General features: G+C 32.0%; 1 protein-coding gene and 1 pseudogene across 1 annotated transcript; both read right to left on the bottom strand.

Moving 5' to 3' along the window:
* Positions 1–1,000: 1,000 nt before the first annotated feature.
* On the bottom strand, positions 1,001–3,083 carry LOC142643846 (SKP1-like protein 1B). The gene is made up of 2 exons (XM_075818567.1): positions 2,788–3,083; positions 1,001–1,480 (listed from the first exon to the last, which is right to left on the bottom strand). The coding sequence occupies exons 1-2, from the start codon at positions 3,061–3,063 to the stop codon at positions 1,307–1,309; spliced, it is 450 nt and encodes a 149-aa protein (XP_075674682.1). The 5' UTR covers positions 3,064–3,083; the 3' UTR covers positions 1,001–1,306.
* A 10,028-nt stretch (positions 3,084–13,111) lies between these two features.
* Positions 13,112–14,568, bottom strand: LOC142644485 (SKP1-like protein 1B; annotated as a pseudogene).
* Between the last annotated feature and the right edge of the window lie 230 nt (positions 14,569–14,798).

The following is a 14,798-nucleotide window of genomic DNA, read 5'->3' as shown; positions in this document are numbered from 1 at the left end:
ATTCTAAGATAACAAACACCTCTTATGCATTGGCCTCTAGTTGACCTACAACAAAATAAGGGGAAGTAGCATACAAAACAAAAGCATTCAAGTCTTAAGAAATTGGCACAAGGATTTCCTTTCGATAGGCATGGCTAGTCAGATGATACTCCAACTAGGTGATAAGCAACTTACAATCAACAATAATAAATGTAAGTGAATGTAAGAATGAGATTTTGAATCACAATGAGCTCAAATTGGGCATCAACTTCCGTAAGAAAGTTTTGTTTGATCATCTATGTTAAATTTGAAGGAATTAGGATATAATGTCAATAGAGTGAATACACCACATTTAATCATTAGCATCATGTATCTCTTGAAAAGTTGATATCAAATTTAACAAACAACAAAGTTTAATAATCTTTCAAGTTGCCATATAATGGGTAAGATGAACATTCTTCCAAACTGGTTTAGAGAAGAATTTTGTCCTAAAAAAAATGCCTTAAACAAACAACCAAATACATATTTTAAAACTTACTTGGAGACGGATTTAGTTAAATTTGTTATCATCAAAACAGGGGAAAAAACATTTTAATAAAATCTTTTGTACATCTAACATTTTGCTGCCAGCCTTGACAATCAAATGACGTCTCAGCTCTTGTTGATTTGTGTATGCAAAAATCAAACAAGTTGGGCAAGATGGACTCAAGTGGACGCAGCAAGAAAAGATAATTCACAATTGGAAAAGAAACAATTATAAAATTTCCATCAATCAACTTGCAAAGCGGTGACCCATCAATGTTATCACACATGGCCTCACCCAAGGTATGTGGTATGGGGCATAAGCTCACAAGTAAAGAAGACACACCCACACTATCACACAAAATTATATCTCACCCGAAATTAAATTTCATTTACTTAGATCAGCATAATACATATGAAAAATATAAGATCTTGCCATGCAAGCCAAATAATAGAAGATGACATCAAAATGAGCTCTTAAGCATATATTTAGCAGCCTAACTTAATTAACAGATACACACCATCCGATCAGCCAAGTACAATTTCAAGCTATGTGTTTATAGGAAAGCCAGAAGACCATGCAAATAGCAAACACAAAATCCTATATTGTTATGATAAGTAATCTTAACACATTTTGACCACAAAGTAAATTAAGCTACGTATTTAAGGTTAATTAAAATCATAACACAAACTTTCTTCGTCATAACCTATTATTAACGCTTGAGACAAAACAAAGGACGAACCCTATCATTACATCAACATTCCTAAAATATATATAGAAAGAAGGGAAACTACTCTATTTCTTTCACTCAAATGCCCACGCATTCTCCCTTCGAACCTCCTCTTCTTCTTCTGGAGTGAAATCATTCACAATATTGAATTTCTTACGAATCTGTTCTGGAGTCATTCCCTTCATCATGTCTGCCACAGTCTGGCAAGTTAAATCCAATAGCCCCTTAACGTTCAAATAGTTGGCCGCCTGAAATTGGAACAAAGGGAACACCAATCCAAGTAAGAAAATGAATAAAAAATTAGAGAAGATAATGATAATGTATGATAAAAAGAGTGAAAATACATGAAACCAGTCAATATACTTCCTACAAAGGGCATTACACAACAAAGACCAAAAAGATACTAAAGCTCAAATCGTACACAACCCAACATATATTATACAAAAAATTATTTCTTGACACCACATAGATTCATTACTAAATAGCAACTAGCAATGAGTGTAATCGGTTAAGCTTCAAGGTTCTAAATACAATTCATCAACCATCAAGAGAAAAGGCAACACATGAGAAACCAAATGTGTTCAACACCCAAAAAAAAAACCAAACAAAATAAAACTAAAAGCAATGAGTCAAAGAGAATTGGTATCATTATTGAACAACAATTGTTACCTGTTGTAGTAAGCAATCTTTTGTAATTAAATGACATCCGACTAGATAAAATATATTACAGAGCTTCAACCTCTAAATGTTTATTTTAGATTCATCAATTAAAACCCAAAAAAAAAAAAATCAACCATGCTGTCTCTATAGCACCTAAATTGCAACCCCACATTAATCAATATATTCTAAAATTTTCAATGCCCCTGAAAGAAAAAATAAATAAATAAAAGAGACAGATTCTCCACAACCAAACAAACAATTCATGAAAAAAAAAACATAACTCACCAAAATCCTTAACAACAGGACCCACCAACCAATAATTACATGAAATATAACAAGAACACAACTTTAAAATATAGCAAAATTGCGGGGGCAGAGATAAAAATAATCAACATAGCATCCAACAAAAAATCTCTTTTTTTAACTCAATGGGCTAAAATTCCCCATCTTTTTTCTTCTCAGCTCATTACAAACTTTTATTTTTCAAAGATTTTCATGTTCTATGCATAACCCCACAAACAACACACATACTAATCAAAGAAAACAGTTTTTCCTCAAACTCCCATGTTTTTCCTCTTCAGTCGTCACTCTCTTGTTTTCTCAGCATCCAAACATAACCCCAAATAAAAACAATCGTTAAAAAAAAAAAAAAAAACGGCAAAGATTGCATAGCAAACCCCCCAAAAAAACACACACACACAATGAATGAAAGAGAGTAACATCAAAAGTGAAAGCAAAAAAGAAAACCCAACAAAAAAAAAATCATGGCAACCAAAAAGAAAAACAATCAATGAAATACAGTAACATAAAAAGTGAAAACAGAGTGAATGGCCAAAAGGGTCTTTCTTGAAAAGAAAGAAAGAAAGAAAGAAAAGGTTTGGTTTTGTATACATACCATGATGAGATCAAAGAGGACGTTTTGGTCGACATTGATGAACTGGGTATCCCAGGCCTTGAGCTCCTCATTGGACTTGGAAGACGTGTGCTCCTTGCAGTACTGGATGACGAGTGAGAGTATGTGGCTTGTTACGTTAGGCAATGGGATTGCATTGTTAGCACAGTCATCTTCGATCAAGCCCTTTATCGTCTGTGACTCCATCGCCACAGTCTCTTCCACCTCGAAAATCTCGCCATCTGAGCTCTTCAGCGTCACCTTCTTCACCGAAGACATTGTCAATATATCGTTTTCACACAAACACAAAAAGAGAGAGAGAGATTGAAGGCGTGAGAAAAAAGAGTGAAGGTAGTGAGGTATTTATATCAATCTTTGTTGTGTTGCGTTCGGACTCGGAGAACCTTTTCCTATATCGCGTAGGACTCGCAAATGTTTGAGCCTGTGTCAAAACTCAAAAGCAAGGGAATGAGAAAAAATAATAATAAATTCCAAGTTTGATTTTTGGGAGCAAAATCCAGGTTTTGAGTTTAAAATTGATTGCAAATCAGAGTTTTAGATTTTAAAAACACTGTTTTAAACTCCCAAAATAGCTAACCAAACAAACCTTCAGATTAAGAGCTTTTTTTGGATAAAATAGTTGGTTTTTATAATTAAAAAAATACTATTGAAAAGTCTTTGCTTGAGTTATTTAGTTAGCAAACCCGATTGCTACTTGAAATTTTTTCTAGGGAGTTCCACTTGAAAAATTGCAGAAAGAGGACGGACTGTGGTTTTTATATTAAAGGAGAAATGTTAACCAATGTCCTAAGAACATTGATTTAAAAGATATTTTTGAACATATTTTATGTAAAATAAAATTAACTTTTGACATTTTCAATATTTTCTATAAAAATGGTATAAAAATTTTACTGAAATTGTTTATTAATAAATGCTTTAAAGACACTTATTAACATGACATTATCTATACTAGGGGTGGCAATTCGAGTTCGCGTGTCGGGTTCGTGTCGTGTCAAGTCATGAGTATTCGACTACATAGGTCAACACTAACCCGACATGTTTATTAAACGGGTCAAGATTCCTCAACCCTAATACGACCCATTTATTAAACGTGTTAGTCGTGTCGACCTGTTTATCAGCTTTTATCAAAATGAAAAATAATAATTAATGAAAATCAAACAAATAAATATTTTTAATATAAAATTCAGAACTAACGAGTAACTGCATCACAAATAATCATTCAAAATTAAAACATATCACAATATCACAAATAATTAATCACAATATGTCAAAGAAAATAAATCACAACAACTAATAAGTTTATATACCAAGAGTTTGAAGGGTATATTGGTAAAATATCATTTAATTAAACGGGTCAGACAGGTCAAACGGGTTCTATGTGTTCAACACTAACCCAACCCATTTATTAAACGGGTTAGCCGTGTCAACTCGAATATGACACGAACCCGTTAAGCTTCAACCCATAACCTGCTAATTTCGTGTCGTGTCGTGTCGGGTTCACGGGTCGTGTCAAATTTTGCCACCCCTAATCTATACTATTGTTTAAAGGGTTTTTCCTATTGGGATTCCTCAATTTCATGATCTAAAATACCCCTACATCCTTATGTTTAAGTAGAGACAAAACTAAAAGATAATCCGATAAAAATACAACTTTAACTTTCACTAAAACATTGCCTAAAAAATAGGGTCACTCTTCTGTTGATTTTCAAATTGATTTATCCACTTATAAATTAAAATTTCAAAATAAAAATTATATATATGAAATAAAAACACTTTTTTTTTGCTATAAAATAGGACCACTAAGAAAAAAACATCACTTATAAATTAAAATTTCAAAATAAAAATTATATATATATAAAATAAAAACACGTTTTTTTTTTGCTACAAAATAAGACCACTAAAAAAAAAAAAATGTTATGTCCACAAAATTTTTACAACAAATCACAGATGGTTAGTTGTTATTGGTTCAAATTTGAACCTAACATGAAAATTATTTTTTTGCCCCAACAATAACAACCAGTAACAACCTGCCACTTATGATTTGTTGTAAAAATATTGTGAAAATGTTGTGGACATATTATTTCTAAAATAAATAAAAAAAGCCTTATTGCACGCGCTATTATTTAAGGGCTTTTCCTATTTAGATTCCTCATTTTCATGATTCTAAAATACTTCTACATCCCTATGTTTAAGTAGAGACAAAACTAAAGAATAATTTGGTAAAAATACAATTCTAACTTCTACTAAAACATTGCCTAAAAAATAAAATCACTCTTCGGTTGATTTTCAAATTGATTTATCCACTTATAATTTAAAATTTCAAAATAAAAATTATATATTTATAAAATAAAAACGTCTTTTTTTCTTTGCTACAAAATAGGACCACTAAAAAATAAGCCTCATTTATAAATTAAAATTTCAAAATAAAAATTATATGTATAAAATAAAAACACGTTTTTTTTTTGCTACAAAATAAGACCACTAAAAAAAAGTCTCATCGCACGCACGAAGCGCGTGTGATAAGGCTAGTTTTGAATAAAGTGTTTGATTGACTAAACTCGAGTTTCACTTTCACGTGGAATATTTTATTTTAAAATACTACATTAGAATATCCACGTTAGTGTTATCTGCTTGAAACTGGAGTTTGCTAAACTCAATTTTTACTTGGATCTCAAGTTTAGTAAACTCAAGTTTTAAAAAGGCCTACATAACTAAATAACTTTAAGCATATGCATCTCAATAATATCTTTAAAATATAAATATATATATATATTGTAAGAGCACAATTGCACCTGGACCCAAGAACAATTATGGGCTCAGGCCCAATGAGCCTTAAACAATAAAAATTTGTAAGAGCGTGGGCTTGAAACCCAGGTTAGAAGTGAATGAAGATTAAATGACAAACTAAAGATTACAAGTATTTGGAAACAGCAAGGAGTAATGTGAATAGATCTCCTCGGATGTAAACCGAGAGCTATTCTTATATTATCTTTCTCTCTTTCTTTTCCCTTTTTTCTCTTTTCAGTTACAAAATCGTCTTTTTTCCTCCTCCATTTCTGTTCTAGGTCCTTTCTTAAATACTCTTCTTTTTAATACTTTATACACGTGTTGCCCCAACTCCTCCCTTAGCCTAGATATTTCTTTTCTTAGTGCCTTTGAACAGTAACTAGAAGTTTCCCTTCCACTGTTCAAGTGTCACCTCCCTATTAATGCGGCCAGGGTGGTAGGTGCAGGGTCTTTAATGTGGAGGTAGCAGCCTTTACCTTTGACATTTTCCCAACATCGGTGCTTCTAGGACATTCAAGGGTTCACCCCCTTTAACCACTGGTCTTGACCGTGTCATTCCCTAATCTGTACCATGAAGTCCCGGGTTCTCTGGTGTCAGTCCGAGGGAAAAAGATCCTCGGCTGGATCCTTGGATCCTCGGCATATGGGCCGACCTAAAGTACCAACAAGCCCTAAACCCAAGAGCAGGTCGGCCTTCCTTAGCAAGGCCCAACGGCCCTTATCCCTATTAAGATCTTTTTACTCCCCACATATATATATTTATTTGACCCAAAAAATCTAGATTAAGAGTGTGTTTGGATGATCATTGATCAAGTCCTAGATTTAGATTTGTTTATGTTCATTGATTTATTTTATTTAAAAGTAAGAAAATTTGTATTAGGAAAGATAGGGTTCAAAAAAATGTACATAAATAAATTTATATTTGGGGTGAAATAAGATAAGATTCATTAGAGAGTTCATAATTCATAAATACTACTCTCTGTTTTACTTTTTTTTTTTTTCTTTTTACAAGTACTTTAGAGATACAACACTTTTACAAAGTATTTTATGATTGTCAAGGTGACAAGTTCTTAAAGATATATAAAAAAAATAATGTGAATAGTAGATTCAAATGAGAACTAATAAAAACCTGAAAAATTGAATGTAGTGAAAATTATTATAACAGTAACATTACTCTTTGTTTAGGGAGCATGCGGAAAGACTGAGATGAATTCTTATGAGGGAAATAGAAAGGGAGCAATTTCTCATCATGTATTCCTTAAATCTAGTGGATTTTAATTTGAACATGTTTTTTCCAAATCCTATGGTTCAGGATTTAAAACAAAATTTTAATGCTAAGTTACATTTTTTTTTTCCGAATCTATTTTCACTTTTGTTCAATTAGAATCAAGTTTTCTAAATTTCAAATTTATTCAATTAAGGTCAAATTACTAAGTACTAACACATTTTGCATAGATTGCGTGGTAATTAGATGTGATGCTTTTAGATGAGTAACTTAATTTTTGGATAGGTTAAGTGGTTTATTACTTTTCAGGTGCTAGATACTATTCCTATATTTTCTATATATAGTTTATTTAATTTGGCTACTCTTGGTCAAATATGAGTTGTTCATATTTTATTGTTACAATTATTTACTTTCAGTGATGATCATAGGGAAAATTGCACTAACTTCTCCTAAGGATTTGTTATTTCACCCACCTCTCTTCTAATTTGGAATATGACACTCATCTCCCCTAAAATGTAAAATATTTACACTAACCTAACACGGATGATTAAAAAATGCTTTTAAAATCCCCCTAAAAAAAGAGGCTTTTGTAAATACTGAATTTTCTATTAGAGGGGGTATATATGGATAGTAGTTTAATTGGATGTATATATGGATAGTAGTTTAATTAGATGGTAAAATAGAAAATTAAAAAAATAAAATAAAACTTTTTTTAGCCATTCAAGTGAGGACAATGTAAGTAGTCTGCAATTTAGGAGAGGTGAGTGTTTTGTGCCAAATTAGAGGAGAGGTAAATATAACAAATGAAAACCCCAATATTAGTGTAATTTATCTGCTGATCATATCATAATTATGCAGGGTCTATAGCCCTTTATCCCATAAACTGATTCATCACAATCAAATACCGACACCAATAGAGTAGGTTCCAGTTAGTCCAACTAGTAAGGTCTCTAATGGTTGAATAAGAGATTTATGGTTCAATCTCCGTCTACACCAAAAATTGATTGGTGTTTTGGTCTGATGATAAAAAACTATCATTAGGAGCAGACGTCATAGGTTGGAACTCTCTAAAAAAAAATACCAACAACAGTAGATTTATATATATCAAAATATTCCATCAAAATTACATACCCATAATACATTTTTAAAAATAAAACAATCGAGGAAAAGAAGTTATCTGACAATAGGGGTGTCCAAGCAAAACCGGGACCCGACCCACCCGCAAAAACCGTCCGATCCGGACCGACAACCGGCCGACCCGACGTCGGTGACGGGTCGGCGGCGGGTCTCAGCTTCCTTAACCCGAAAACGGCGGGTCGGTTGGCGGTTTTGAGGCTGAGAAACCGATTTTAACCGACCCGACCGAGAGATTTCCAGATCACGGCGAAATTTCCAGAATCCGGCAAGTTTTTTCCAGAATCCGGCGAATTTTTTCCAGATTCCGGCGAAAAACCCAGATTCCGGCGATATATTTCCTTAGATCTGGTGAGATTTTGACTGGATTTGGCGAAATCTCATCAAATCCGGTGAGATTTTCGCCGGATCTTGCGAAATCTCACCGGATCTAAGACAAATATCGCCGGTATCTGGAAAATTTCGCCGGAATCTGGGTTTCTTCGCCGGACTGTGTGTTTTTTCACCGATTACTCGTCGTCTTCTCAGATCTATGATTCCGACCGACCCGCCCGCCACCCGTTGATGACCTGAACCGCCCAACCCGATTACTCCGGCGGGTCGGCGACGGGTGCGTTTTTTCTCCACCCGATTCCGGCGGGTCGGTTCCGGGTTGGGCACAAACCCGACCCGGACCGACCCGTGGACAGCCCTATCTGACAATAAGGAAGGGGAGTACAAATCTTGTTTCTCTTAATAAAGGAAAGTAATTTATGCTACTACGAAAATACATTCCTAAAAATTTCACTTGTAAGGGCCGTAGGTGACTCCGTGGTTGCCAATTAAACAAAGTTATTCAAAATCAACTTACCTATGGATTATTACTATTTACATATTATAACTACTATAGCCAAAATAACACATTTGAGAAATATTCCTCCATGTGTTTGGGTGAGGTATATGGAGCTGGCATTTGGTGAGAAGTAAGAATTTTGGAGATTGAATTTATCAAGTCCATGGTTTGACACAATAAATAAAGAGGAAAATTCTCAATTTTCCCTTGAAATTTATCGCTGAAATTTATGACCCACAAATACTGGCTCTAAATCTAATCTAAACAAATCGGATTTTTATTTTATTTTATTTTATATTTTCATCTAGTGGGACTCTTCTTTCCATCAAGGCGGGATGTAGATTTTTATGTTTTTTACTTTCCCTCCATTCTTTTCTTTTTTTCCTTCTCTTCATATTTATTCAAACCCATTTTTATTTTCTTTTTACACTAAGGTCATCTTTTGATTTGAGGTAAGATCTCTCTTCCCCTCTTTTTTTTTTTTTTTTTTTTCAACATACATATTAATATCTCCCTTTTTTAAAATTTAGATATTGTAAAGCTTGTGGGTATTTGTTTATTTATATAATTTTTATATTATTACTTGAATTCGTGCTAAAATAAAAGAATTTGGAAGCAATTTCATTTTGTTTTATTTGATGGAGAAAGAAGGAATTGAACAATTATTTTTTTAAAAACTTAAACATAAACTTAAACATAAACACATAAGAAATAAATTTAATACTTGTTTATCTTCATTTTATTTGTGTACCTTTTTTTATCGATCTATACATATAAAAATAGAAAATATTGAGAACTTCTACTTGATCCAAAATTTAAATTACAAAATGTTTTTTGAAATCAAACATTTAAAAGAAAAAAATTATACAAAGGAAAAACAAAACGAAACAGAATAAGAGTGTACATACATACATACATATATATATATATATATATATATATATATATATATTCAAAGAAGCAGATTTGTGGGTGATTAAAAGAATAATAAAAAATTATATGGCTATTTTCTTATTTTGAGATATGGTTACTTGATAGCTAAATTTTAACCACTTAATTATACTATATGTGAGTACAAGCTCTTTTGTCTATGTCCAATGCCAATATCCTTATTGAATGCCACTTAGGCCTGTCATATTTATTTGTTAGTCCTAGTAATTCATGTCATGCCAACATAATTATGCCATATCAATTAAATGGCTTTAAAAAAAAAATTTAAATTAAAGCAAATATCTGATATTGAAAAATTGTATAAATTAAAATAAAAAAATCCTTTTAACATTTTATAACGTTTTTTCAAATTTTCAATTCGGAAAGGAATATGAATTATGATTGATTTAAAAGTTGTGTCCATTGTCTCTTGTTGATCGACGTATAGCATTAGAAGAGCAATAATAGGTCTTACACTTTGAAATTTTAAATAGGACACGGGGCCCAGTTACGCTTACAACGCTATTTGACTAACTTCCAAATAAATTACTTAATACCAATTATCTATATTTTATGGGAGTGTTATAACGTGATCACCATCATTGAATAAAGATTTGAAGTGGGTACTAATTTTCATTGTATCTTTCAATTTAAATGGCAAAGAGCCACAAATTTATGACAATTCCAAAGGCTTCCTTTTATAGCTAATACCTTCCTTGCCTTGCCTCACTTCTATTCACTTCAATCATCTTTTAAACATTTTGAATCTTGTAAATAGAACTCTCTCTCTCTCTCTCTCTCAAAATATATTTATAATTAATGGATGTTAGAATATAATTGTTTTAAAAAAGCCAAGGAATAAGGCCACCAGCTCTGAAAATTCCTTATCCTAGAGACAACAAATCAAATCTTTAATGATTTTTAAATTTTTTTAAAAAATAACTATAAACATATAGTTAAACATAAACTTGCATTTTAAACATATGAGATAAAATTAAATAACTTTTTTTACATTTTTTCCATATGCGCAGTTTTTTTTTTTTGGGTATTACACTATACAAATAAAAGATAAAATATTGAGAATTTATGCTGAAACTAAATTTGATTTGGAAAATATAACACGTGAAGAAAAAAGTTCTAAGCGGATAAAGAAATGAAAATGGATAGGAGTAACATTATTTTTCCAAATCAATGTAAATTAAAAGAAAAATATTCAAATAAGCAAGGTTGTGGTTTTAGTATTTCATAATTTATAATACCACACACTTTTGGTGTGATGGTCACATCATAAGTACAAAATTCTTGTGGGGTGAGGGAAGGCAAATGTCGGGATTCAAGTCTCTAAGAGGGAACTTCACACTCACATATATATACACTTAAATTATAGTATAATTTCTAACTTGTATATAAAAAAAGTATTTCTTAATTCATATATTAATTAAGCAAATTAAATACCAATTGTTGTATATGTAGTTGGGGGTAATGATTTTTTTTAAGCATGGTCAACATGTGTTTGTTATCATAATATTAAATATTAATATATTATTAATGTGAATTTTATTATATTATATTTGAAATTATTATTAATATTAATATTTAGCTCAATGTTATTAATTTTAAAATTGAAATAAGTTAAATTAACCAAGTTAAAATTTTCTTGCTTTTTAGTCGAGAATTCATTCGCCTAAAATTGATGAGAGACATAAAGTGGGAGAGAAGAGATTTTATTATTAGGGTTTTGAAAAAGGAAATCTTTTCATTTATTTTCCAATACATTAACAAAAGAAATTTATTTGACGGAACTATTTTTATATATTTTAGGTTTCAATCAATTCAACAATTGGATAATAAGAGTTAAGTGTGTATTTCATATATCTTTGCCATTGTGTTAGTGTACATTCACCAAACATTTTGAGTTTGTGAATAAATGAATTTGGCTAACAATGTCATTGTGACAACTGTAGGAAATTTCCATGAATTCCTAAATCTGTGAGAAACAAAAAAATAGAGAAAACACACGTTAAAGAAAAAAAAAATCATACGCACAAGACAATATTTACGTGGTTTGGCAATTTGCCTACGTCCACGGAGTTGCAGAGATTTCACTATTATTAGGGAAAAATACAAAGTGCGGCAGTACAATCTTTCTCACTCTCAAAAGCGACAACAACAAAACCCTAATCACAAAACAATGTTTCCTACATCCTGCGCACATGACTCCCAAGATGCATTTCCATGAGCACTTCGATTTGGGTATGTCGGCCCAAGCCTCCGCTCCATGGACTAAGCCTCAGAAGATTTCCCATTAAAAACCACGCAACATTATTCGGGTTGGGTCGGGTCATCAACCGAATCAAACATAATTAGTCTCCACAAAAACCCAACAACAACTATGATGAACATGACAATTATTTAGGATGCCGCACTTGCTACATTTTTTATTGTGTGCAATTTAAAAAATATATATGATTGGCCAAACAAATGCATTCAACTTCCAACCATCATGATTATGAACATTCTCTCAAATTTTAATAACTTATAATGTACATCTTAGTTCATTTATTTAAAACCAAAATTATGAACTTTTAATAAAAATCAAACACAAAAAATTTACACACAAATGCCGACCAACCAATTAATCTAACCTACCCACCAAAAAAGCATCAAAAGTATAAAGCTCGTTGCCTTCATATACTAAAATATGATTTATCCTAAACATACATTCCTTAATAGTCCTTTTCTTTATTCTAAACTACTAATAGACTAGCATACTTTTTAACCTTTGTAACGCGTGATACATTGAGACGGTCCAAGTCTATACACAAAAGAAAATGTAATAAAATAATAAAATGTCATTAATTTGTTAATAAGAGTCTATTTAATTTTTGGGTTGTGTTAACGGACACCATAATTAAGGTGTCCGTTAACAACAACTTTTGTACAACCTTTTGTCCTTCTTGATAATTTTTTAGCAATTTTTTATAACCCTTTCAACAACTTTTTGTCCTTTTTATTAAGTGAGACCCATATAGAAAAATTTTAACAAGCACCGCATACAGCTTGTTAACATTTCCCTTAATTTTTTAAGAAAATTGTGTTGAAGTATAAACAACCAGCTTATAATTCAATGTCAAACAGACACATTTTTGCTTATTTTCAACTACAATTATGTAATACAATTGTGGTCACTTTATATTTTAAACAAAATAAGCTAATAAAACATTCCCTAGAGGCATACAAATTAGCCTTTTCTTTTCAAAGTTCGTTTCACATTTTTGCTACTTTAAAACCTATTTTACTTCTTGAGACAAAACAAAAGCCGAACCCTAGCATTAGATCATCGTTCCTATAATATATATAGAAAGAAGGGAAACTTGCTCTATTTCTATTTCTTTCACTCAAAAGCCAAATATCCTTGCATTCTTTCGAATCCTCTCATATTCTTCTGGAGTGAAATCATTCTCAATATTGAATTTTTCACGAATTTGTTCAGAAGTCTTTCTATTTATCATGTCAGCCACAGTCTGGCAAGTTAAATCCAATAGTCCCTTAATATTCAAATAGTTGGCCGCCTGAAATTAAAAGTAAGAAAATGAATACAAAATTAAATAAGATAATGATAATGCCTGTTAACAAGAGTGAAAATACATGAAACCAGTCAATATCCCAACACAACATATAAAATACAGAAATTTATTTCTTGACACCACATGGATTCATGACTAAATAGCAACTAGCAATGAGCGTAATCAGTTAAGCTTCAAGGTTCTAAATACAATTTGCCTCAACCATCAAGAGAGAAGGGAACATATGAGAAACAGAAACTAAACAGAGTCAATGAGAATTGGTATCATTATTGAACAACAATTGTTACCCTTTTGTAGCGAGCAATCTTTTGCAATTAAATGACATCTGTCTAGGTAAAATAAATTACAGAGTTTCTACCTCTAAATGTTTATTTTACATTCATCAATTAAAACCACAAAAAAAAATAAAAAAAATCATGCTGTCTCAATAGCACCTAAATAACAAGCCCACATTAATCAATATATTCTAAAATTTTCTCTGCCCCTGAAAGAAAAAAAATAGGAGACAGATACTCTACAACCAGACAAACAATTCATGAAAAGAAGCATACACTATAAAAAAAAAAAGTATATACCAAAATTTTGAAAACAAAGCATAACAATTCATGAAAAAAACAGTTTTTGCTCAAACTCCCATGTTTTTCCTCTTCAGTCGCCACCCTCTTGTTTTCTCAAAAAACAATCTTTTAAAAAAATAAAAATAAAAAACAACAGCAAAAATTGCATAGCAACCCCGAAATAAAACACACACACATGCATCAATGAAAAAGAGTAACATCAAAATTGAAAGCAAAAACGAAAACCCAAAAACAAAATAACAATATTTTTTTAAAACAACAACAAAAATTCATGGCAATCAAAAAGAAAAACAATCAATGAAAAGCAGTAAAAAAAGTGAAAGCAGAGTGAATGGCCAAAAGGGTCTTAATTTCTTGAAAATAAAGACAAGGTTTGGTTCTGTATACAAACCATAATGAGGTCAAAGATGATGTTCTGGTCGACAATCGACATTGATGAACTGGGTATCGCAGGCCTTGAGCTCCTCTTTGGACTTGGAAGACTTATAGACTCAGAGGAGGACTTGTGCTCTTTGCCTGGATGACGAGTGAGAGTATGTGGCTTGTTACGTTAGGCAATGGGATTGAAGTGTCAGCACAGTCATCTTCGATCAAGTTCTTTATCGTCTGTGACTCCATTGCGACGCTCTCTTCCACCTCAAAAATCTCGCCATCTGAGCTCTTCAGCGTCACCTTCTTCACCGAAGACATTGTCAATAGTTTTCACACAAACACAAAGAAAGAGAGAGTTGTAGAGTTTGAAAGTGTAGGAAAGGAAAGTGAAGGTAGCGAGGTATTTATAAAGGATCGTAGGGACTACATAGGCTTAAAGATGGATCCACAGGGGGGGCCAAGGGGGCCTAGGCCCCCCCTGTCCAAATTTAAAAAAAAAAAGGGAAAACATTGGGCCCTAGCCCAAAGGAAATTAAGAGAATTTTTTT

The sequence above is a fragment of the Castanea sativa genome, chromosome 7 (assembly GCF_040712315.1).
Source record: "Castanea sativa cultivar Marrone di Chiusa Pesio chromosome 7, ASM4071231v1".
Taxonomy (NCBI): Eukaryota; Viridiplantae; Streptophyta; class Magnoliopsida; order Fagales; family Fagaceae; genus Castanea; species Castanea sativa.
The sequence above is the reverse complement of the archived record's forward strand: the minus strand, read 5'-3'. Positions and strand labels throughout refer to the sequence as shown.